At 36.6% G+C, this 25,558-nt stretch overlaps 1 protein-coding gene across 1 annotated transcript in view; it reads left to right on the top strand.

The window, feature by feature from the left end:
• Window positions 1-11,053: 11,053 nt before the first annotated feature.
• The window catches only part of MCU (mitochondrial calcium uniporter), a gene marked incomplete at its 5' end in the record, with an annotated part of 30,719 nt that continues 16,214 nt past the window's right edge, over window positions 11,054-25,558 (top strand). Inside the window, 2 exons of the mRNA XM_028306577.1 lie at window positions 11,054-11,179; window positions 15,536-15,691. Coding sequence (XP_028162378.1) covers window positions 11,054-11,179; window positions 15,536-15,691 — 282 coding nt within the window. The remainder of the gene's footprint in view (window positions 11,180-15,535; window positions 15,692-25,558) is intronic.

Genomic DNA, 25,558 nt, shown 5'->3' with positions numbered 1-25,558 from the left:
GTCAACAACGTTTTTCTATTACCCAGAAAAAAGTACCCCAAAAATATCGCCCCATCGCGCTAATCGTGTAGACCCGCCTTACCCACTTACCCTGAGTTATTATTAGCGGGTACATATTTTCTTATGACCCGGCCACACCTGCGTTGGTCATGAAAATTCGTGAACTTATGATAGGGTTTTGACTGTTTTTCATGCTTTAATTTAGATTTTTTTTGTTGGTATTGCTGTTGACTGAAATACAAAACTACGCAGCTTTTCTATGATCGTTTTACTAAATTGCGCTAAAGTTTAAGCAAGAAAAATAGAGCCTGATGATGAAATATTTAAATTGAGATAGTCATACACTTGAATTTAGTTTTGTTTGAATTAGTTTAATAAGACGCTTGACCGTCGCACAGTATGTTATGAGACTGTATAATCGGACATTCTCATTTATTTGATGAACGGTATAGAGCTCAGTTATACAAACATGATAGTAAAACTCCCGTTTGAAAATTCCAAGTAGTTTTCGCGGTATACAAATTCAAAGTTACCTATTTTTTTACTTCAAAATTATGCAAAAATATTCTCACTCGTTAACTAATAACATTTAATTCAGAATTGTTATAATACTTCATAGAGCTCTTAAAACTACACGTAAAAAGTGTATTAAGTGCTTCGTAAACGCATTCAGTTAATTAGGAAAAATGATTTTAGTGATTTTCGTGTTTATTTTTTTTCTCAATTATACCTTAATATATGCAAACATTTTTAATTGCAAGATATAGTCTGATATTTAATCAGTTACATTTTGCACGTCTTGGAACGTTCCAACACACGAAGATTTGCCACGAATATCTGCAAAGCATATTGCCGAATTACGCAGGTGTGGCCGCATCATATTTTTTTTCCACTTTCAGAGCAAGTTCATCAATCACAGAGGAATCATCAATCAAGCGGATTGACTCGGTATCTCTGCCGCGTGCACGGCAAATTGGTTTTGGTTTTGTGGTTATTTGATAAATAAATGTACCAAGGAATTAATGGTAAAGGAAATTGAAAAAGACTGTACAAAGGACTGGCATAAAAGAAAAGTTATGAATACGAATGTAGTCTATTTCAGTCCTTGTTTTGTATAAAACATTCACGTTGTTTTATCCCGTACAGCAATATACAATTACCTAATACAATTTGCTCAACTCCAAGAACTCCAATTCTTTCGTGATTGCAATCGCTTGTATTTTCTCTAGGTACTTATATGTAGTTGTTTTTATGTTTTGCCTACTGTAAGTAATAACTATTTGGTTCGGACCTCGCCCATGCCATTAGTGGTGGGAAACATGCCGTGGAAATGGGGAAAATACTAAAACAAGTTAAGTACCTATTTCCTAAAACAAAGCGCTTTGGAGTACTTTTAATTAACAAGTAGCGTGATGAGTATCATAAGAATTCCGAAATTAGTGAAGAATATTTTTGGTTTTTACTTCATTTTATACCGCAAATATGAATAAAAAAAACAAGGTATCAAATGTCAAAATTGTTGTACGAAAATTCCCTAACTTATGTTTTCACGATTCCGATGTTCTTCTTCTCACACATCCTGTTTCAGTTTTCTCACACATTCTGTTTCCGGCGCATTCATCTTGTACAGTCAACATCATACAACATAATACAAATAAGATACAACACTGCAACAACATAGTGCATAGCTTGATGTGCTATTCGTTTGTTCAAACTCTGCCAGGTGCATTATAGTTGGGAACTTGCATTCAAACAAGTTGGAACACGGCTGGTGCCGTCTGCTCCAATTAGGTAAGTACTCCAAACGTCAGGGTTACCCACTATCCGATTTTACGACTAATTTTGGGAGAATCCATTAAAATGGAGAGGATTATCTCACAAACTGGATAGGTTTTATTGACGACTGACTGATGCCTTTCAAGGTCCAAGAAGTGAATGACCGAAAGATATTTTTTTATGATATTTGCGTGACAATCTCATCATCATCATCAGAATTTCAGCCATAGGACGTCCACTGCTGAACATAGGCCTCCCCTAATGCTTTCCATGTTGATCGATGGGTAGCGGCCTGCGTCCAGCGCTTCCTTGCTACTACCTTTATGATGTCGGTCCACGGTCACGTGACAATCTATAAAGTTGTAAATACATAACGAAAGTATCCTTATTACACTTCACAGTCACCTTAACTTACATCTTAGGTACTTAATTTTAAAAACAGCATTAAAAAATAAGGCCAAAATGGAGGAAAAAATTACGGTGACACGCCAATTTTTCTACATTTTGAGAAGCAGTTGCTAATGCCGTACCATTACCAGCTAATGGAAGACCCATATTTTATTACGGAAAGTTACAGTGACGCGATATTATTTTTATTAATCGTATAAATAGACTAGCGGCCGCCCGCGACTTCGTACGCGTGGATACCGTTTTACCCCCTTAGGGGTGGAGTTTCGTAAAGTCCTTTCTTAGCGGATGCCTACGTCATAACATCTACCTGCATGCCAAATTTCCAGTGTTTTGGGCTGTGCGTTGATAGATCGAGCGAGCGAGCGAGACCGCCAGCGACAGCAGACGACGGATTTTTTTTTTCTACATATTTCTACAGGATTAGAACCAGGCTATCAATCAATTTGCTCGATCATTGCTTTACTAAGCCTTAGCGATAGCGTCGCCGATCTATCCCAAAATCATACCAGAGGCACTGATTAATTGTTTAATCTGACGCTTGCATCTTATAATCATCATGCCTTGTTACCTACATTTAGAAAAGGTGATGTTATTTTAGAACAACTTAAATTTTACATTAGGATTACAAAAGGGATCCATTCCAATAAGACTTCAATTTCCTGGTAATTGCATTTTTCACAGGCTTTTTATTTTTTTTAATTTATTTAATAGGACAACCAACAAGACATACACTAAAAGACAATCAATATTTACAACGTATTTAAACTTAACCCATTTAGACCGATAATTATTTTTGTAAATAAAAATCGTTTTTTCACCTAAAACTTACAAAGGGAAGCTTAAAAATCATGAAAAAAATATTTAAAAAAATATTCCATAAATAGGGGGCCGTGGGGAGCCCGTACCATATAGGGTACAGTAGGTCTATAAGCAAGCAAAACATAGTCGTTGTTCAAAGAAGATTTTTATTTATTTTTGTATGATATAAAATAAAAATAAAATAACATGATTACTAGTATCAAATTTGGCATATCTTGTAAGACGTTTTCTGTGATACTAACCACATTTGGTTCTTTTTTCCTACCTTCTCCGAAGTTAGTGAGATTAGCTGAAGAAGACCTGGCTTCTTCTGATTTATTACGTTTAGTGCTATCCATAATCGCATTTAGCAACACGATGATGGAAATTTAGCAAATCCATCGAAGAAAACTCTGAGGGTTATTATTTACATTGACACTATCTTTATCGCCTAAATCTTCGTCAATCTGATCTTCATTAGCGGTCATCTGACAAGACAGCAGTAGAAAAATACCAAGACTGCTTTATGTTTGCTGAAATTATCAAATTTTTCATGACTTATGACAATATAGTGAAGCATCAATACCCTAAAACAAATAATAATAATAAATATTAAATTATATTTTTCGCATGATTTGCTCATGCATAGACCTACTGTACCTTATACGGTACACCTATTTTAGACTGGAATAAACCGTATAAAAATAATCTCAATAATACTTTTTTGTAGTCATGATATCTATTATACTCTATTTTTAAAATAAAATTGATAAATAACATAATTTACCATAAATAATAAGAAATTATACCTTCTTAAATACATTGTAAATATTTTTTTGGTTTTCTGTCGAGGAATTTTATAAATATTTCCGAAACCACTTGTTAAAACATATTTTTTAATATTTTTATGTAAAATAATCACTTGAAGCTTACTATCACAATCATTTTTACAAATTAACAACAGTTTGGTACTTCGAAAAATTTTCAAAAAGATACCGTACCACATAGGGTACGGTAGGGCTAAATGGGTTAATCTAATTGCTGTTTCATATCCACACCTTTTGGTAGTTTCAGTGGTAAAAAAAATGTAATGGCAACACAGGATGGCTAGAATATTTGTGAGCACCCTGCAAACGTGTCGGCTTTCCTGCGAACCAAACAACGTTTCGAATGCCAGTCGGTATTGGGCGCTTTGATTGATAGGTAAGCTTTAAAAGGCTGCCTTTTGGAGTTAAAATCGAGTCAGAGCTGTTCAGATGTTTGGTTTTGATTCTCGTGTGATATATCGATGTCTTTGTTCTAAAAAGGGTTATTCCGAAAAGCTTTTGTAATGTTAGTCACTCAATCATTTAATACGAATGATTCTATCTGTAAAATTATTGAGGGACAATGGAACAACTTTGTCAGTATCAAAGTGGATTTATAGTTCGTCCCTTGTGTTACCGCTGCACTATTATTATGGCGAATCCACACAAGTCACACAATAGCTTTCTTGGAGAGGTTTACGTCAATATTAATNCCGCTAGTAATTAAATAAATTAACAATTTGCTATATTATATAAAATTTTTAAGAATACTTAGGTTAAAACTCAAACATTGAAGATACTTAAATACGGCTATTTTACAGTTATATAAATTTAGGGCATATATGTTAAGAGTCTTATTTAATTTATTGTCATTGAATTTATGTTACACTGTACTTGCAGGCTCTTACGTTGTATCGTATCTCTAAAACAAAATGTACTTAAGGGCCTATCTTGGTATATTTTCCAGTTGCGTTCTCTTATTGCGTTAAAGATATCATTCGCCGGAAAATGTACGTCAAAATCTCATGTCATCTCATGTCAACATGTTTGCGGTACCTGAATTACTGCGTATATAATTTCAGACGTGGTACCAGTGGTACGTTAATACGGGGGTGCCTTACTTCAATTAGTGTTACGAGAAATGCCTCTACGTCTCGTATGACACAAAATAATTTTGAATTGAATAAGGTTAAGGTACTTATGAATACAACTCAAAGAAGTTTTTTACTAAACCGCTGTTTAATATTTTACACAAAATGCTCTAATTCGAAATAGGGCTTCAAAAGAACTTTTGGAATGTTATTACTTCGACTAAATCAAGTTCTAATGACTCTATTGCAAGTATTGCAACCCACAAAATGGGAGTTTAACCTGTTAGTTGCCAGTGTTAGTAAACTTTTAGGTCAATCTCGATAAGCTGCGAGCTTAGGGCGCTAACCCTAAAGTGCCTGCGAGACCTGTCCTGGATATTAGGGGAGATAATACGCATTTTAGGCTAAACAGCAATAAAATTAATGACATTTTGTTTTGAATCAGCATTTTGTTTCTCATTTTGAAATTCACTTATGGCCCTTGAGTTGGTCTTGACTAATTTTTCGTCTAGGTTTTGGAGTGTCAAAAATGCTAAAATTACTAAAACTACAAAAATGATTTTTTTTCATTAAAAGGTAAACTTCTTAGAAACAGGTGCATTTGTTTTAGAAACATAGCAAAATAATAAAATTAACATAGTCAAATGAATCCATACATCATCATTTCACTTTTAAAAACCACTATAACTCAATCCCAGATTGAATCTGGCATTCGTAAAAAGTGTTTACAAAAAGTATCGTTGCATGCAAAAGTGATATCTATAAATCAAACATTGAGGAGAAACGGTGCGACGCGATGGTAATTAGGAAAGTGACAGGGCAATTACAGCGGGCATGCGCAGACGGCGCTCTACGATGCGTATGCGCACGGTGCGACGGATTTAAGACTAGGCGGGAAATATGTTGTACTGTAAGTTGATGAGTGATACATTAGACCAGGGGTCTCCAAACTTTGAGTCTTGGGTTCCATTTTTTTTTTTTCGGTATGTTGCTAGGGCTATAACAATTTAATTTTTTCAGTCCACAGCAAACATTTCAAACTATTTGAGTAGTAGAATCATCTAAAAATATACTTTGTATATGAGCGGCACAAGATGTTGAAAAAAGTTAACTAACCTAGAAGGTAGTAGCAAGTAGTTAAGAAGGACTACATTAGAACCACTCGACTTTATCATCTACATAAAATTTTATATTACCTACCGCCCGTTTGCGCCGTCCTGGTGATATTAGCACCTTTTTGCTCTGTATTATACGCCGTAGTTAAGTATCCAGAAACACTTAGCTTTATTTCGAATTGTTTTAAAGCATGATTTCAAACAAACTGCTATAATTCACTTCTGAACGGACCATAAGCTCTTTTTTGCTGGCGCGCCGTAAAAACAAACAACGCTGAGTCCCTAGTGTTTTTGCAGAAGTTGTGAAATTGATGTGAGTAATAAAATTGAAACAGCTGACTTTGCTGTAATTTATTGTACTTACTTTCAACAGTTAATTTACTATTTAAAATTGGACATCCCCTTTATAAACATACCACTTTCCGACTTATTAATTGGAACAAAAAAGTACTCGAATTCACAAAATAGGTGTAATCAGTAATGAAATACTTCAAATCTTAAAGTAATTGTTGAAAGCTAGGTATTTAAAATTTTCGCTAGCTCCTACTTCATCGATAGTAGATTTATAACTAAATCCACAGAACTAGAGGAACTGAAAAAGTATAAATCCATATTTTTTTACCTTTTTGCCATAGAGCTCATATCGCACCACTATGCGATTAGTCCGCTTGAAAGTCTAACAATGAATTTTTTGTACTGTCGTGTGCAAAATCATTACATCCTAATCAATTATCTGGCAGGCTCATTATCAGTATGCGAATTTGTTCTCGGACACGCTGTGTTTGCTATAGCGATAGGGGTGTTATTCCTGTCATTTAAAATTGATATTCTGTCATTGCAGCACAAACAAGATAACCTTTTTATATCCAAAGTTTAATTCGAGGCTAGATAAATTGTTCTAAAATCTCATTTAAATTCATTAATGTTTTACCTTATTGTTCCAGTTACGCTATTTGATTCCATAGTGAACTAGATAATCATCCTTCTTTTTGATTCAATCAAAGCCACATGCATAAACATTTGCTCTTCGCGTACCTACTTCAAACGCAAGTTTTTTACCTCTGTGCTGTTTCTTGACTGACAGGTCCAGTTTGAACTGAATTTCGATGCACAATTTGACGTAAACGGCATCAACTGTTCGAAGTTAAATGTCAATTTGTCTAACCTGATCTAGAATATTAGGTTCTCGCTGTGAATTGGCAATAACCGTAACTGTTTGTGGGCTCACCGAGATGATGTGGCTTCATCTAGTTCCATTCAGCTTAATTAATTGCTTTCCCTCTGAGTAAGCTACTATAGCTGCTAGATAAACCGCACATTACACCTGCTAACTTGATTCAATTGAACTTTGATCATTTGTTGTAGCTCATTAAATTTATTGTTATTGAGAATTACAAAATGTGATGGAATTTTGGTTAAAGGAATTCACAATTTCTAGTTCCAAAGGGTTACTCTACCTAACGCTGTAGCAGTATTTTCGGTGCTTTTCATCTCTGTTACTTAGGTATAGCAAAAATGCTAGTATGAGTGAGATGGAAAAATAGACCTAAAACTAACGAAGATAGACGACTTGAAAAATTGTAAGACAACTACTTACTTCAGAAATTGTTATTGTCCAAGTTAAATTGTTTAGAATTAAAATTGTGCAATACTTCCTAGAGCATACGCAGGCAAGTACATGTATTCTCAAAATGTACAAAGTTTTAATTTCTAAATATTGTATTGCTAAACTTATCTTTAACCAAGAAAAACTCTGCTTCATTGAGTAGGAACGCCAGATTGTTGCAGTGTATAAAGTGTAAAAATAAAACAACAATAATTGGCGATGATTATAATTACGCTACAATATCCGTTAAGTTGTAAATCTTATACATCGGTGGTCCAAATGAAATAATTGGTTAGACGTGCGTAGGCGCAGTTGTGCTCGACTGTACGATAAGTGGAGCGCGTCGGAGAACAGGCCCGTATGCAAAAACTAATCTGGGAATTGAGTAGTTGTAGTTTGAGATAACCTGTGACGGACTTTGTTGTTTGAATAAAAAATAATATAAAAATGAAACCCGTTTCGCGTTGTCACGGCATCACGTGTGAACGGCTGAACCGATTTCGATAATTCTTTTTTTTAAATGTTTGTGGAAGTCCAAGGATGGTTCTTACGGAAAAAAATATTAAGAAAATCTCTACGCTAAGGCGGTACGAAGTTCGGCGGGTCAGCTAGTAAAAAATAAAAATGGAATGGAAAACTGTGGTTGAAACAAAAGCGCTGTATGTGAATAGTTTGTGTTCTTTCAGTTAAAATCAATACGTTAGTTTTGTGTCAATTGAAATTTCAGCGAATTAATCTATTAGGTAATGACATAAAAGTTTTAAATCAGTAGTTTATATTTTTTTCTTAGTAACTTATAATAAACAATCCATGTAATTTAGTTGTTTGCAAGAACCGCTTCAGGAGCTTGACGTGAAAATTAGTAATTCATACGCGTGTTCATGCGCTTTATAGCTGAATTTCATATTGCAAAAACACGTTTCAAACTCGCAAGCAAGGCTATCAGTTTACGTCTTGACTTTGAAGGCTGGTCAGTTTACATCTTGACGAAGGCTTAGAACTGCCGAGTCTTCTTAGGCTGCGTTGCATCATCTACGGTAAAAATTAGGTGGTTAACGCTAACCGATGTATTTTGTATGGAGTATGACAGATTTTGGACGTTTTTCAAAGTTAAAGTAAGATTGTGCAACCCAACCAAATTTACTTCTTTGATAGTGCTTGGAGGTGGATATGATTTTTGGAGATAACATTGTTTCAAGTAAGTTATCAAATGTAGGATCGGTTTACAACTAGAGTTAATCTTTAAGACCGACGCCCGCGCTTCGTGGACAATTTCATTCTATCCATTCACTTAGCAAACTACTAGTGGTTTTGTGGAGAATATTATCATTAATTGAGATTTAAACAGCTCTTCTAAACTCGGAGAGATAGTTTTATTAACCATACTTATCTATATCATGCAACTATAAATTGTATTCTTTTGGAAATGGCAAAAATTGTAATAAATCTGATATTCTTGCGTGGTTTCGGCTCAAGGTTTAAAATTACAAAACAATAAATTAGACAGGAAGAATTTAGACGGTCTTGTTCTATAGGTAGGTTTTAGTAGGTTTAGTCATGGTTTTGAGTGTATGTAAATACTTAATCTATGTAGTAGGTATGCGTTACGTATATTTAGCGGTATTCGAAATAAACTTTTTTTTTTGCGTCGGGAAATGCTTTGCGCATGCCCACTGGCTGATGGGGACAGTCAGTCAGTGGGTTATGTGAGACTCTCCCCGCTGGGAGGGCGGGGCCTACCCACTAAAACCCGACGGTGTCCTCCGGGGCCATTGATACGAAGCCGCGAGTTATTGTCCTATTGGACATTCGTCCGCGGCTCCGTCTCAGGCTACAGCTCGCTCTTGGGCGTGCCCCTCCAGCTTCGAGGGGAATAGTGATTCCTCTCGGGTCGTCCGCTAACGGCGCACTGGACACTGGTGCGCCGGCGCCACGGGTCTCGTAAGGCGCCCGCCGGGCATCCCCATACCCAGCGGTCGAGACTCCTAAGGAGGAGCGTGTAGGTTGTAAACCCTCCTGCGTCGCCCTGGACGACGGCGGCGGATCATAGGGGCGTCAGCCGAAGCCTCTCGCTCCCTCTCCGCCGCTTCCTTCTGCGAGATAACTGCCTCGCAGAAGGAGAGCATCGCGTGCCATATCTCCTTACTCCCCACCATGCGGGCCACTACGGCCTGCAGAGAGAGGTCGTCTCCCACTGCGGCTACGTACGAGGGACTCCCGCTCAGCATCCCACGCTGGGCACACCTCCAAGGTGTGCTGTGCGGAGTCCGTCGCAGCATCGCAGTGCCAACACCTGGCGTCGAGCTCCCGACCTATCCGGTGGAGATAGTCCCCGAATTCGAAATAAACCTTAGACTGAGTTGCACCACCTTAATTTGACCGTAACTATGACGATAACCGGTGTTTTTTGTATGGAGTTTGACAGATTTTTGACGTTTATCAAAGTTAAAGTAAGATGGTGCAACCCAGCCTTAGATAGATATTTTGTTTATGACTACGTTTGGTGATGACCGCGTCAATTGATTAAAAATTTGCACTAATACAATTAAAATTGCATACGTCCCAAATATTGAGTATCATTATTGAATAATGTATTCTTCTTGGAAAAAAGGTTTCTTTGCTATAAAAGGATATTCCACGACCTAAGTTACGAGTATGTCATAATGAATTTCGAGTGTATCATAATAATACCACAAACATAACAACGATTTATCACCACAGGGGCTAGATATAACCGTAGTGTCTTTTATATTACCCAAGTGGAATGGTAACAAGTATATGCCACGCTTAAATTGAAATGCCAGAGGGTAAATTGCCGGGAAAAGAAAGTACCTAATAATGTCACAGTGGAAATGTCAAAATGGAATAATTGTCTGTTTTTCTTCTTTATTTTAATTTTTTATATTACCATATTAATAGGCATAAGGCTGTAGAGTTCACGACGAGAAAAACAAAACAAAAGAACTTGCATAGCTCGTGCGACTTAAAGCGGTCGCATGAGACCGCTTTTCGGTAACAATTGACAAAAAAATAGGTGCCATAGGCCACCGCCGCGGGTGGTAAACGCCACCTTTTTAGTGTACACCACCAGCCCGGTAGCAAAGTTCGAAGGGGGCAGATGGGAATATAAACGCCACCTATTTAGTGCCAACTACCACGTCAGTGGCAAGCACGATGGGGCTAGATGGGAATAAAGTAGCATCATTGACATTACTATAACTATTAATAACTAAGCTTAGGCTGAGTCCGCACTACGGTTTTTTCCCGCAAACGGTAAAACGCCAAACCGCGATACGTATACGCGGGAAAAAGCGGCAGTGCGGACGTTGCATTTGTTTTACTTGGTTATAAAATCACGCGGTTAAAAACCGCGGCGGTTCAGCCGTAGTGCGGACTCGGCTTTATTCGACTGAACATTGACTCAGAACTTAATTGCTCTATTTCTTTGTTTCAGAAGTGATAGTAACGTACCGGCGTGGCTTGCCGGTGATCACGGTCCCGTTGCCGTCGCGTCGCGAGCGATGCCGCTTCACGCTGCGGCCCGTGTCGCAGACCGTCGGCGACTTGTTAGAACAGGTCAGTTGGTCATCATCATCAGCATATGCCTCCCCCAATTATTTCCATTATTGGTTGCTTAGAAGTGCCCTGCATCCAGCGGCTTAGTTACTGCAACCATTATAAGGTCATCTAAACCTTGAACGTAGACGTCTCTCGCTGATCTTATCGGTACGTGGTCTCCATTCTAGAAACTTACTACCTTGGCCAGTCTTACGTGCAATACTTATGCCCTGCCAGGACAGACGGTGGTCAATTGATCAATATACCGCGCGCGATGTTGATATACACACGGCTATATCAACATCGCGGTTATTCTAGCCTAATTTGACTTCACGCTGCAGTATGTGTCACAGAATGTCGACGACTTGCTAGAATATATAATTTTGTCAATAATAGCCATTCTACTGACTAGCTATGCCAGTGTGCTAATAGTGCCAAAACAGTCAGAAGTGTGCCATCAGGAACATCAAGAAGTTTGCAACTTCGACCCTTAAACTGTCAGCATGTTCCAGTCCGCTACGGACGTTTAAACTTAGTTATCGCGATGCAGGGAGCTTAATTGACTTACACACGACTTTCGCTTCCATTATCAAGATTAGGTATCTGGAACGCGTGTAAATCATTTACACGAAGTTTTATTGGCTTCGCACGTCATATTTCTCATACTTTTACGTCGTTCCCCAGCGGTGTTGGCGCGACATTCCGGAAAGGGGCAAAATAGAATGTTGGAATTTCTTCCGAATATGCTCTGGAATTTTCGGACGTACTCGCCAATGATTTATATGGTGGGTAGTAAAGCTCGGACGTCCATGTGGTTTTGGGAGGATCTTTATGGATCTGGTATTGAATTGGCCGCATATTCAATCAATCTTTCGTTCTACTATTCTCGAATATTCAGGGTGAGTGAGGTCCGAGCCCAATACANCCAATACTATTATTTACTACCTATTCGATTGTGGCGACCTGCCAGCGGCTCTTAGCGATTGATTTTCTATTGTCCCATGCTCGTTCGTCGATGTACATTCGGCAGCATATCCATTATCCAGCTATACATTCTTGTTGCAAAATAGTCCTAATTACAGCTGATTAATATGCGATAAGCTTAGCTTAATCTTCTGTCGTTTGTAATAAATATACGTTAGAAAACCCAGGGTCAGCCGGAGTAATTTCACATTTCGTAATAAAATTGCAAACCTATTTAGTAGAAAAACAGTGGAAGTCCCCCAAATATTACAAACAACCTGTACCGAAAAGGATTTTAAAATGTTTTTACAGCCTAAAACCGGGTTAAAAAAAACAACAGTCAGTCTTTTAAAAGACAAAGGCAATTTACAAGCGAGCGGGAGCACTCAAAAAAGGAAGCTCGAAGCTCTTGCTAACTAAAAACCAAATGGATTCGCGCAAGGGGCGATTGTCGGGCCTTTGCTGTTTGAAACAACGGAAATCGACTGCAGTTGCCTTGACGAAGTATCGACAGAGAATTGGCTTTACCTTTTTGAAGAGGTACGTTTGTACCTGTAATTGAAAGAAGAGATGTTCTTTCATTTATACACCATTGTGCCATTATGCAATCTACAATTTTCTGCTATTGAGAAATTATCGACTCACCACAAACCTTACTTCACTATATTTTTAAGAGTTGGTGTTTCTTATTGTGTACGAGTAGACATCATTATCTAGCTAGCTAGATAATGATGTACTCGTACACATTTTTTTATTTTCTCTTAACCTTCATCTAGATGAAGGTTAAGAGAAAATAAAAAATTTTGTTCAAGCTAGAATTAGGCATATCTAAATTCATACTTAACAATATTTATCAAATTAGATTAACCCCTCCCCTCTTTACATAAGAAGTAAGTAATTAGGTATTTAATCAAAACCTCTTTACATCAGTAGGTTAATTTATTTAATCACTTGCTATGGTTTTGTGTAAAATCAATGAAGATTACTTATTAACGAATCGGATTACAAGTGTACAGTCGCGGAATGAAAAGGTTCGTCACCTTAGTGTCGGTTTTCGCTTGCACTAGGTACTGTAAAAGTCAAACCTGCCAACATAACAGTACAAGAAACAGTGCTGCTAACATTTAAATAAATATGACGTTTGCTAACGAATAAGGTTTTGCTTGTTTATTTTTCTATCCCATCAGTGCAATGCAATGATGACATTGACCAATTGACAATAGTTTTTTTTATTTAAAAGAAATAATAATGGCAGGTTGAACCAACAAGAAGGTTTTAGTTTATCAATCATAATAATCTTCTTGACAAGATGAATCGTCAAACAACTTTGATCTGAATAATTTTGAACTTTACTGACGAACAGTTAAAGATTATTTCCTCTAACTCGAGATTATTCTGTAACATAGTTTCAAAAGGTAATATGTGCTCGCGATTCGTTGAAGGAATCAATTTGAAAACTGACGGACCTTTTCATTCCGCGACTGTACATAATTACGTAAAATCAATGAAGATTATTCACAAATAGGATTATAAATATACAGTACATACATACCTCATACAAACAATCATACCGACAAAGTGTATTAATTAGCACAGCTTCCAACGTTGAAGATCAAACGTTAATTGCAACCCGATATCTCCTGACATAATGAAGTTAAGTCGGCTTGGTTCTAATACGTTTCTCTCACTGAACTTCAGTAAAGGTCTGGTAGGTATTCTGCAACGACGCTCGCAATTTGATATTAACTTAAGTATAAATTAAAAACAACCAATTTTTGTCTATTGTTTCAAGGATATTTATTTCTGAAAAAATATGCTTAAGATTCTTCTATAAGAGAAACAAAAATAAGCAGTGATAAATTAACAAACTAGCACAATATGAAAGGGGATAATATTTTTTTGTTAAGTTACATCCGCTTGTTCTGACTACTGGACAGTTTGGGAAACACCTTATGTAGGTATTGATTTAAAATTGTAAAAATGTTTTAAGTCGACTGTATGGTTTTTAATAAGAAATAAATGTTCTTTAAACTTGTTATTGATTAATTTTATCATCGTTTCGCCTTTAATCTTCATAAAATATAGATGCAACTTAAATTAATTAGTCGAGTTTACGTTTTTGATAATGGTGATAAATTGAAACAATAGCCATGTAACATATTGCCACCGAAATTGGGGGTGCACAGGAATAATGGCAACGAGTATTCCAATCGCAAAAGCACACAAATCAATTTTCGGCTAGCACAAAATTGGTTTCCACTATTTTATTGCCTTGGCTATTGAATAGTTGAGCTTTATAACAACTAGATTTCTGAATCTAGTTGTTATAAAGCTCAACTATTATCTATTATTATAGAGATTTATGCAGATTTTCACGTTGCGTTGGTTTTGTTATTTTAAAGCTTTGCAAACATTTTAAACAACAAAAATAGAAAAATTATAACCGAATTAGAACCTCCTCCTCCTTTTTAAAGCCGTTTATAAATAGTAATTTTTACAATAGCAACACCATCAACGATCCTACTCTAAACCACTGACGAATAAAATTTTAGAGTCGTAAAATATAGAACCCACTTGGGCCACGAGTATAAATCATGATTCTACCATCACTGACGTATTTAAGTGATAAAATACTGGGCTTTATACTAATTAAATTACCGGTAAGCAACCCAGAAATGTTCGCTTCGTTAAATAAAGAATAGATTTGTCACAATGCTCCGTAAGAACTTATGATAAAGACGTGGCACTTTTGAAGAATGGCCTAAAGGGTTTTATAATGATAGATCGTTTAAGTTCCCTTCTTGCAGTAACATTTTAGGAACGAGCTGGAATTCTCAATACTGGATATACGAGTAATTTACTCAGCATCCTAAAGCTTTTAGGAATATTTATAGAGGCAATAACCCGAAAATGCATTTGCTCCTATTGGAATAGATTTAAGTTCGCAGATAAGTTATTGGAAAATTCTCCATATTTTAGTCCTCTTCTATCGCTTGTACTCTAGGTAGTTGACATCAGTAACTAATGATTCTTAAAGACATTTCATAAATATTTTCATTTTTATAAAATGAAAAAGCTTTTTTGTACCCAATTGCGTGACACTTTTGTCACATAATATTTATGGTGGAATAAATAGGACGCAATTCTTCCGTGGTTGTCGTAAGAGGTGGTTAAGCGAGAAATATGCGAACATCAGGCTTTCCCAACCCGTTTGACCAGAGTGTGGGGATTGTAGTACCTACTCACTTGGCTAGATTCTGCATTTGTCTCTGGTAAATCCACCGTTTGCCTCTGGTATAGTCCGCTCGCCGAGCACGTAGAATTTCGTCATTGGACAAAATTCTACGTGCCCGGCGACCGGGCTTTACGTTGAATAGTTAGATTGTATTCTAAAAAGCTGTATTCTTCCAGGTCAAGGCTGAGGACCGCGGCGTGGAGCGCGCAGCCGCGTTGGCAGCCGACGAGCGCGTGCGCATCGCCGCCAGCGACACCATCGAGGCGCTGCTCGAGAGCGACTTCCGGCTCATCATCAACGACACAGAGTATTACGTCAAGAGCCCTCCGCAGGTCAGTGAATTAATTATTAACTAACGGGATTGCTACCAAGTACCTTAATTTTGAGTTACCGATATTTCGGCACTGTTGCAAGTGCCATGGTCAGTTAGTTATTTTTAAGCCAAATGAGGCCATATGATGGCCAGTGGAGCCAAGTTTCTGGAAAATTAAATGGTCGCCTTTCTGCAGACTGAAGACTAAACGACCTAATGATGGGTCTAATAGTCTAATCACCGATGTGCTTGAGTGTAACTTTAAACTTTCTTTAAATTGAATGTTTTTTTATTCTTTATAAATTTAATTTAAAGTACTGGAAAATTAACGTGACAGGTTTGTTTTCTGTGTGAATTTTTAACAATGAGCCCAACTGTATAATTATCCTGTCTGCACAAAGAAAATATTGATACAGCTATTTAATCAATTCCCAGTTATCTCTCGCATCTAAATAAGAATGCAATCACGACGTTCCATTTAAAATTTCCTACACTCCAGTCTCATACATACGAGATGCGTGACACTTTCGTGCCGCTAAAATGTTGTCAAAAATTTAAATGAACGCTGCCATTTTTCATCAGGCATGTTTAATTTATTTTTTCGCGAGCTAGCTCTCTTGTGACAAATTCCCTGTGGGTAATCGTCCGCCTCTATGTAAACACGCGACTACGGATGTAATGTGGGTTGCCAGGGCCGGATTTGTGTACCCTAATAATATTTTTTCAGGGGGCCCCGTAATGGGTCATATCCCAATAAAAACATTGTGTTTTTGGCCCTGGAAAAATAGGGGTGTTATCTTTTCTAATTGCTAGCTTGTAGCAATATTTGTCTCGTTTTATCTGGAACGACAATATTTTCGGCAAAGTATNAACTACCCATGCTTCAACTTCTACGGACTCAAAAAATATAAAGAAATATATGAATGTTACTGTAACTCGTTACTATTTTTAAGAAACATTTTTTTATACCGCTAGCCAAAATAAGCCGTGCTTAGAACTAAGTATGATTTTCTGAATGTTGATGTTGCTGGTCTGGTTGCTTACTTTTTTGCACAATATCGTTTAGTAAAAGCTGTAAAAATTTACTGTAGTTTGCTGCTTTATAACTAATACCTAAAAATCGAAATGAACAGTGAAATTATCTATTACAAATAACTTGCATAGGTACTTCTTCCACTAATTATATTTATTTATATTGGAACTCTATCTTTACAATGTTAGATGGGGAAGGAAGAAGTTTTAGACCCTAGATCCGGTCCTGGAGCTGATTAGTACAGTTTGTGGCGTGTAAACAGGTTAATTGGACCCTGATCGCAGCCCGCCATACACGGTGGTTTAAGAGGGGACTAGCCATGCTTTGTTGGACGCTGTGGTTTTTACATAAACACCGTGAAGCCGTCCAGTGTAATTTGCTGCGATAGAAAATAATGTACATAATGGAAATCAACTACGAGTATACAACACTTGGTTCTAATGATAAAACTGTTACAAATACAAGCGCTTGCACTAGCTCGATTCGCAATCCAGAATTTGTCATAGTTCTGAAAATAATTTTCAGTCTGTCGAAGTGTCGTCTATGTGCCCATACCTATTTTACGCTAGATCCTGAGTTTTAAACACCTTCTTAGTAAATAAATGTATATTGTAGTCTGAGGCCCGTATAAAATGGTTGACTCTGATCTAGACAGTAGCTAGATTTATGCCTAGTACTAGTAAATACGTAACTCAACACAGAAGCACAAAATGTTCGAGCTCATCAAACGACCATTTACTGGCTTTGTAATCCGATGTGTAAGCACAGTGTTAGTAATGTAATCCCTAAATGACCGTCTTTAATCAATTCGAGTTTATTTTACTCTCTCACGCTGGGATTCACATTCATGTGAGAGAAAGAGACGAATAGAAATCGATGTTTGTTTTATTCTGTAAGTCTGTTGCGGAAAATCTGTGTGAAATCCTCCGAATACGTATTCAAAGCTTATCTGGCTAAAGGACAAGAGGACATGTTACTTAATATGCCTCTACGTATCTCTACTTAGAGTTGACTAATCATTTTTGTTGGAATATAGCACCTATTACAAAGTTCTAGGTATGTTAAGCCCATAAAGTTATTATACCGTGCGGAATAGAGCAACAAAGAACTGAGCGAGCGAGATGTCACTAGCAGCAACACTGTCTGTGTGATAAAAAGAGATGCGTGATGCGGTCGCCGTCACGTCAAACAGAACCATTTTTGCCACTATTTAGCAGTTCAGAGGCACGCAGTGGCACTCTGAAAATTTGATATATTTTCAGATTTGACATGAGAGAAATCGTGGATGTTTATGAGAAAAGTGCTTCAGAAAAGTGATAACTGGTTCAGTGATTGATTTATGGTACAAAACAGTTAAATAATCCTGACTAAGTTTATGGTTAAACCTGACTTGGTAACGTCACTTACAGAGGGCCTAGTGTGAGTTTACATCATCTAGTGAGCGCGTCAAAAAATGACATTAAATGTGTGACGGATTGTACAGTGCCTCTAGCGGGAAACGTTCAAAAACTATAATTTTCATACATAGGTACAGCTTGTTGCCATTGAAACAATATGCATCAGTAGTTTAATCAAATTAATTGGGCTGAACAAGACTGTCCAATTAAATGATACCACTAAGCACATTACTGTGAGCGAATGCAACGCACTCATTTGCTAAGTACCTACTCAATTAGTTGAATGGATGCGGTCTTTGTTCGGTTACTGTGTGTTTAAGTCCCATAATAACAGAGGTTACTAAGCCAATGGAGATTCATAAAGACCCTGAAATTAACATTACGAGGATTTAAAGTTATGCAAAAGTCTGATACACATTGCCTAATTTGGAAAGGATTGGTGTGAGTTTCAGTAATTTCAGACAGCATTATAGTCTCCAATATTTATTTATTTATGGTACACAAAACAAGTTACAGTCATATTTAGACAAAAATAACAATCCATAATACTATACAATCCATAATATTATAAAAGCGAAAGGACTGACTCACTCATCACGAAATCTTAGAAACTTAAAGTGCTAGGAGCCTCAAATTTTTGGGGTACCTTTTAGAACGTAGGTCTCAATAAGACGGATTTTTGCAAAATTCAACCCCTAATCCCTGGCGGCCGCTAGTTCTTTATTATATTATTTTTATATTGAATTCAACAAAATTTCCATACATCCCAGAACCAAGGGGTCCGTCATTAATTGCTCAGAATTATGACGTGGTACTCGTAGCTTTATTTCCCAGCTATCCTGACATTAAACCCTCACTTATCTTCCGCCGCCGCTAACGACATTTTGATACAACTCAATTATACTTAAACTTAACGAACATTAAACCTTAACTCAATACATTTGAGGTCATAATAGTTAGGCAATGTAGATCCTCGTTATTGTTACTGAGGATGTCATGGGACACTAATATAGGGTGTAGATTTCAATATTTATGAAGGCAAATGCGTTCGGGAATAAATTAATTACATATCAATCGTGTCTTGCATCTAAATTGGGATTGCTTATAATATGTGAGAGATGGTTGAACATTGGGTTGGTGATCCTTGGCAAAATTAAGTAAAGTAAAAATAAATAATGTAAGTGGTATTATATTTTCTAGAAGCGTGCGAGACGGTGTGAGACGGCTAGAGAGAGAGTAAAATGAGAATATGTTTTCTAGTTGACAAAACCATATAATTTAAACAAAAAACGTCGTCTACGCGTTGACCCCGCCTCGTAGTAAGTTTTAAATATGCTTGTCTTACTAGTGGGTTCACCATTGGTTACCACAATAGTTGTACGGCGCGGCGGCGGGATTCGAATCCGCGTTCATTGGATCAAAAGTCCGCTTGTCCGACACCTTCACCGTTCGGCTATTGTCCTTTATTAAAGTATCAAAAGAAGAATTGATTCATTGAGTTAATATTAACAGAACTTTATTTCAATACTCATTTAGTGCGTCTAATAACAATCGGGTTGCCCAATCAATTTATCTCACTGTCAAACCAATCTTNCCGGCCTTAACTAGTTTCCCGCCACTCAAACCATTGACTGCACCAGCCTAAATTGAAATTTGATTGGTGCTGCCTCTAGTTTGTGAGGTGTTCCATTTCAATTCTACAATTCTGCATATTGGTATACGTTCCACCTTTTTTTGTCATTTTTTAAAAAAGAAAGAAAAAAACATGTTTAATCAGTTTCACACATACATAATTTTGCCAGTTTTATTCATTTAAAAGTGTACGCTTTCCATTGTTTTTGTAAATTCAGTTTACGTTGCCCAAATTAAAAGTGTTAATGGCTTTTTCCGTATGCTTTTAAAAGTTTTATCTGTTTGCATATTTTACTGCTAAATTAAATAACTCCCTTCTTAATTAAATGAGTGCCACAAAAACTAATTGAAATACACGTACAGTCTATATAAATAATAAAAGTTCAAATGACGTCCAACGATTTTTGTTTTATTACTGGCTATCAAACCAAACGTTTCATTATACAATAACAATGGAATTATTTAATCAAAATAAACACACTCATATTGGCTATACCATTTATGCTGTCAATAAAGCCATAAAGGTCATGTCGACATATTTCTAACAAGACACGCAACCTATTAGACTATTATAGGAACATTAGAGGCCGTAGTGGTAAGCATTATATGGGGTCAATGGGGGAGTAGGAAAGTTGTTGCATTTGAGTAGTAGAATGTATCCTGTCTTATTCACCAATGGGTCACTTGTATAAAATTTTGAACTCAACTAATGAAATAATAAAGAAGATACGAGTAAGATAATTATGGTGTGAAAAATTACTTTTAAGCTTTTGTTTTACTTCGACATTTGATAATTTGATTTGCCACTAATATTGTTGGCAAATCGCTAAATACGCTAAAAAGTTTCAAAAATTTTACATTTTTGCCAAAAATGGCCAATCTGCTATTAGATTTAGGGGTGCAATATAATAAGGTGCCTGCTATCAGGCAATAAAAACATACGGGCAGGCTAATAAAATTTTCACTTAACTGGAACGCGCTACCGTCGTGGAAATTTACATCTCTATATTTAGATGCAATATCGATTCCTCGAAACATTGCTCGCGAAGAATGAAAAGGGGTTTTAACGTTATGTTTCGAAACATTGCTCGCGAAAAATGAAAAGGTGTTAATGTTATGTTTTTATTACTCGTTTTTTTAATTCCTTAGTTTGAGAATCTTGTTCTTTGTCAAGTAATAAAGTTGTGAAGTGCCGGTCTCAAAGGGATGACAAATACTATCGAGCGAGAAGAAAAGTGGCTAGACTTCGAGACGCCTGTTCTATTGTATTAGGTGTCTATTACATTACATTTTTTAAGTGTTTGGTAGCTACTTATTTTGTTACATTAATTTATTAAGTTCACGTACCTATGTGAGAAACAAAGTCATACGAATATTAATAGAAGAACTGACTTTTATCGCAGGAATTCATTCTATTCACTAGATCTAATATTGTTGTTTAAAAGTTAAATCTGACGATCTGGTATAGGTCGCAGAAAAAGCCTGGATGCGGACAGCGCAGGACCGTTTATTGTGGAAAAACTTGGGGGAGGCCTTTGTCCAGCAGTGGAAGTCATTTGGCTGAAACGAATGACAAATGAAATTTCGCCTGTAACATGGCGATAAGATAATTATCAAATAATGCCTGTTACAACTATATAAGACTTTATAGTGCTTAACTAGATATCAAGCTCTACGACTCTCTTTAATCTATACTTATAATAAATCTGTAGAGAGGTCAATTCTGTACATGAAATATATTTTCAAAATAACTATCAGGGGGTGATTAGTGATCGATACTGATGCTAAAAATGCAATCAGTAAAATTTTTGTCTGTCTGTCTGTCTGTCTGTATGTTCCTTATAGAAACAAAAACTACTCGACGGATTTTAACGAAACTTGGTACAATTATTTTTCATACTCCTGGGCAGGTTATAGGATACTTAGGAATTCCCACAGGAACAGGAATTACCAGGAAAATCCTTTTGTGTGAAAAATCTAAACCGCTTAAGTTAGACGCTTGAAATTTGGCAAGCAGGTACCTTAGTAAACTTAAAGCTTAGTTACAACAGGATATTGCGAAATTCCAACGGGAACGGGAGTTAGCGGGAAAAAACATTTGTATGAAAAAATCTAAACCGCGTAAGATAGATGAAGGGGGTAAAACGGGATACACGCGTACGAAGTCGCGGGCGGCCGCTAGTTCAGACTAAATAACAAATATTCCTACCTACTGAAATTTTTATCCCAGACGGGTTCCAAATAATTTTCGTTGAATTTCCAAATTATTAAATTCCTTAAAATTTAATACAAAAGTTAATTAATATTTCGCTATAACATAAACCTTAATTTCGAACAAATTACATTGTTTAAAAGTTCCCTTTTACAAAGCACTGTTGCATTACCCGACCAAAAGCGGGAGGTCTCTATGGTGGGCGATAAATCGTACAGTGCTGGTAATAATTTCCGCCTGAGAACACCTCACTTTACTTTTTGGCGTAACACCTGCGCGATGTATTAGTTATTTAAGGAGTTATAGCGAACGCTCATTTATTATTTTTTGGGACGCAAATGAACATTACTGGATGTACAGCTTCCATCAGAAAGGCATATCAGTGTCGGAGTATAAAACAAAGTCGCTGCGTCTGTCTCTACGTTTGTCTTTTCAACTACCTACGCCACGTACGTACCTAATAGACTTTATCAATGGATTCAAGAGGACATTATAAATTGGATCCATGTGGAGCCGGGGCGGATCGCTATGATGCTTTGAATATTATAGGGTTTCTTTCAAATGTGAATATAGGTCAGTTTTTTTTATTCTCTTTCCTTATTATATTACTCGTTGAAAACATAAATTTCAAAGAGCCGTAAGTAGTAGAGATTTTGAATGTTAGATTTTCCACCTTTTATGTCTAGCTCATCAAAGCCAGTAAATAAAGGTAAAATAGGTAGGTACCTAATGTTAAAACCAAAACCAAGTATTTCCTTCTTATGCATGCTAAATAACCAGGTACAGTAAACTTCAAGTCGGCTTATACTTACGTTTTTGTTGCAGAATAACGTTAATATTTCAACCACATAAAATAGCACAGCGTTTAGTAGTGTCGTTATTTCCCTGGCGTTTTAAAATCCCCTTCTTCAAAATGAAACTGTCCACCCTGGCCATTACTAAGCTACCCTTAACCCAGCTCTAATATTTCCATAATACAACCATAGCCACCCTAAAGCTAGATAAGCCTTTTTAAACCCTTGCATAATGGTACAAGAAAAACATTTTGCAGGCTAAACTCATAACATAAAGAAACTGGTTTATGCAAGGACGTTTTCTACGTTGTATTTTTAAAATAATTCAGAGTATTTTGTTGGAAATGAATTAAAGATTTTTACCATTAAATCTACTAAGTTGTGATTTAAATACCATTAAATCCTCCGTGGTTGAGGTTTCCGGGTGAAGCTCGCTTCCACCTTCGGCCTGATCGTCACTTACTTAGATGCAGGCCAAGAGCTTCCTCGTTGTGGATAAAAAAAAAGTTGTCTCAATACTACCAGAAGAATGTCTCTAACCTTTAATTGAGTAAGTTGAGACCACGAATCCAGACACGTCGTTAAACGATTAGGATTAGTCAAGAAAAACCAATTACTTTTCAATTAACCGTAAATGAAGATTTGTATTTTCTAATTTTCATAAGAATACCAGCTTTGTGTTCTGAATGACATAATGTTGAGTGGTTTCCATTTGGTTAAAAAAACTATTTCATACTTTATCTGTACTTTCTAATGTAGATTTACGAATACGTTACAAGTAAAAGATCTAACTGTTGCTTATTTCGTACTTGTTTTATATAATGTTCTTGCTCCCACAAGCGATGTCAGAGATGTATGTTGCTCGAGGGTAGCATTGGCTTCGTTAAAAATACTCTCCATGGGATGTGTCGGGGTTCCCAAAGGATTAAATCCTGACACGCAACTGAGGCCCAGAGCAAATAGACCAGTTTAACCATTTTAATTTCGATTACGGTAGCAGGGAAGCGCTGGACGCAGGCCGCTACCAATCGATCAACATGGAAATCATTGGGGGAGGCCTATGTTCAGCAGTGGACGTCCTATGGCTGAAATGATGATGATGATGAATTTCGATTACAACAAAATAGTTCTGTCCAATACTGTTTAGATCTTTATCGTTTTTAACAACAAAGAGGAAGCTCTTGGCCTGCGTCTTAACTGATGGAAAGTCTTACCTCTCACTTAAACTAATGACAAGTAAGGTCTTCTATGAAATTTCTAAATTAAAGGCATACCTTCTACTACATACAAATGAATTGGGTTCTCCCAGGCACCATCATAGAATAAAACATCTGTAGAATATATTTTTTGGATACTTATCACGATTCGTAATACAATCTGCATTTACTTTTAACGATATGGATTACTGTTATATTTGAGCTATACGTAAATTCGACAGTCGCAAAGTAGGATTGTCTGGTGAAAAATAGCGACCCTACTGAAGCGAAAAGGTTTCCCTTTCATCAATTGATTCGTTTTTGGAAAATGGATAAGTACTTGCATACTATTCTACTAAAGGGATTTTGTCGCTTTGTAAATTCATCGATAAAGGAAGACTGGTATCTTATTTGAAAGTATCTGGAACTGAAAGGCAAGACACTAACCTGTGGATAAGTTGAATCCACAGTATGTAGTAGAAGTTACTTTTAAAGGCTTGCTAGCCCTCGTACTAAGCTAAATATGCTTGTGTTACGAATGGGCTCACCACAATCGTCGAGCGACGGCCGGGACGGGGTTTGAACCCGCGTTCCTCGAATGTTGAGTCGGCCAGTCCGACCCTTTCATCGTTCGGCTCTCGTGGGTTCAAAGTAGAAGTACATAAATTATTATTTAAATACTCGTAAAATAATAATAAGATTTCAAAAATGAAAACTAAGAATATGCGAATCGTTGGACTTCAAACTCCGTAAAACCAATCTTAAAAATAAGATTAAGCATAATAAAGACCTCGAAAAATATGTTAACCTACTTTTTTTAATCTAGTCAAATTCAGCAAGTCCTCATCGCATATAAATCTGTCAACAACCTTTTTTTATATTACCCAGAAATTCGTACCCCAAAAATATCGCCCCATTGCGCTAATCGTGTAGACCCGCCTTGCCCACTTACCCTGAGTTATTATTAGCGGGTACATATTTTCTTATGACCCGGCCACACCTGCGATTTTGGTCATGAAAATTCGTGAACTTATGATTGAGTTTTGATTGTTTTTCATTAATTCTTTAATTTAGATTTTGTTTTTCGTTGTCATTGCTGTTGACTGAAAACAAACCACGCAGCCTTACTATGATCGTATTACGAAAGTACGCTAAAGCAAGCAAGAAAAATAGAGCCTGATGGTGAAATATTAAAATTGAGATAATCACAGAGTTGAATTGATTCAGTTTTTTAAATTCGTTTAAAAAGACTTTTAGCGATAGTTCCATCACTTAACCGTCGCTCTAAATCATCATGCCGGTTACTATACAGGGTGTTAGGTAAATGGGTATATGAGCCGACACTAGCCCATGTTAACATGGTCATATAAATGGTATGGTGAAGTCAGAAATTTGATATCATAATTTCATTTTTTTAAATTTTCATACAAAATAAATTTTATAAAATCCGATTTGTATGAAAATTAAAATAATTAAAATGAAGATATCAATTTTCTGACTTCACCATACCATTTATATGCATATGTTAACATGGGCTAGTGTCGGCTCATATACCCATTTACCTAACACCCTGTATTATGATTCTTTAATTCTTTTTTTTAATTTACTGTCAAACAGAAAAT

This window comes from Ostrinia furnacalis, unplaced genomic scaffold (assembly GCF_004193835.3).
Source record: "Ostrinia furnacalis isolate ACB-3 unplaced genomic scaffold, ASM419383v2 OfSCF2036, whole genome shotgun sequence".
In the NCBI taxonomy this organism is placed as follows: Eukaryota; Metazoa; Arthropoda; class Insecta; order Lepidoptera; family Crambidae; genus Ostrinia; species Ostrinia furnacalis.
Note: the sequence above shows the minus strand (reverse complement) of the source record. Positions and strands in the feature narration are given on the sequence as shown.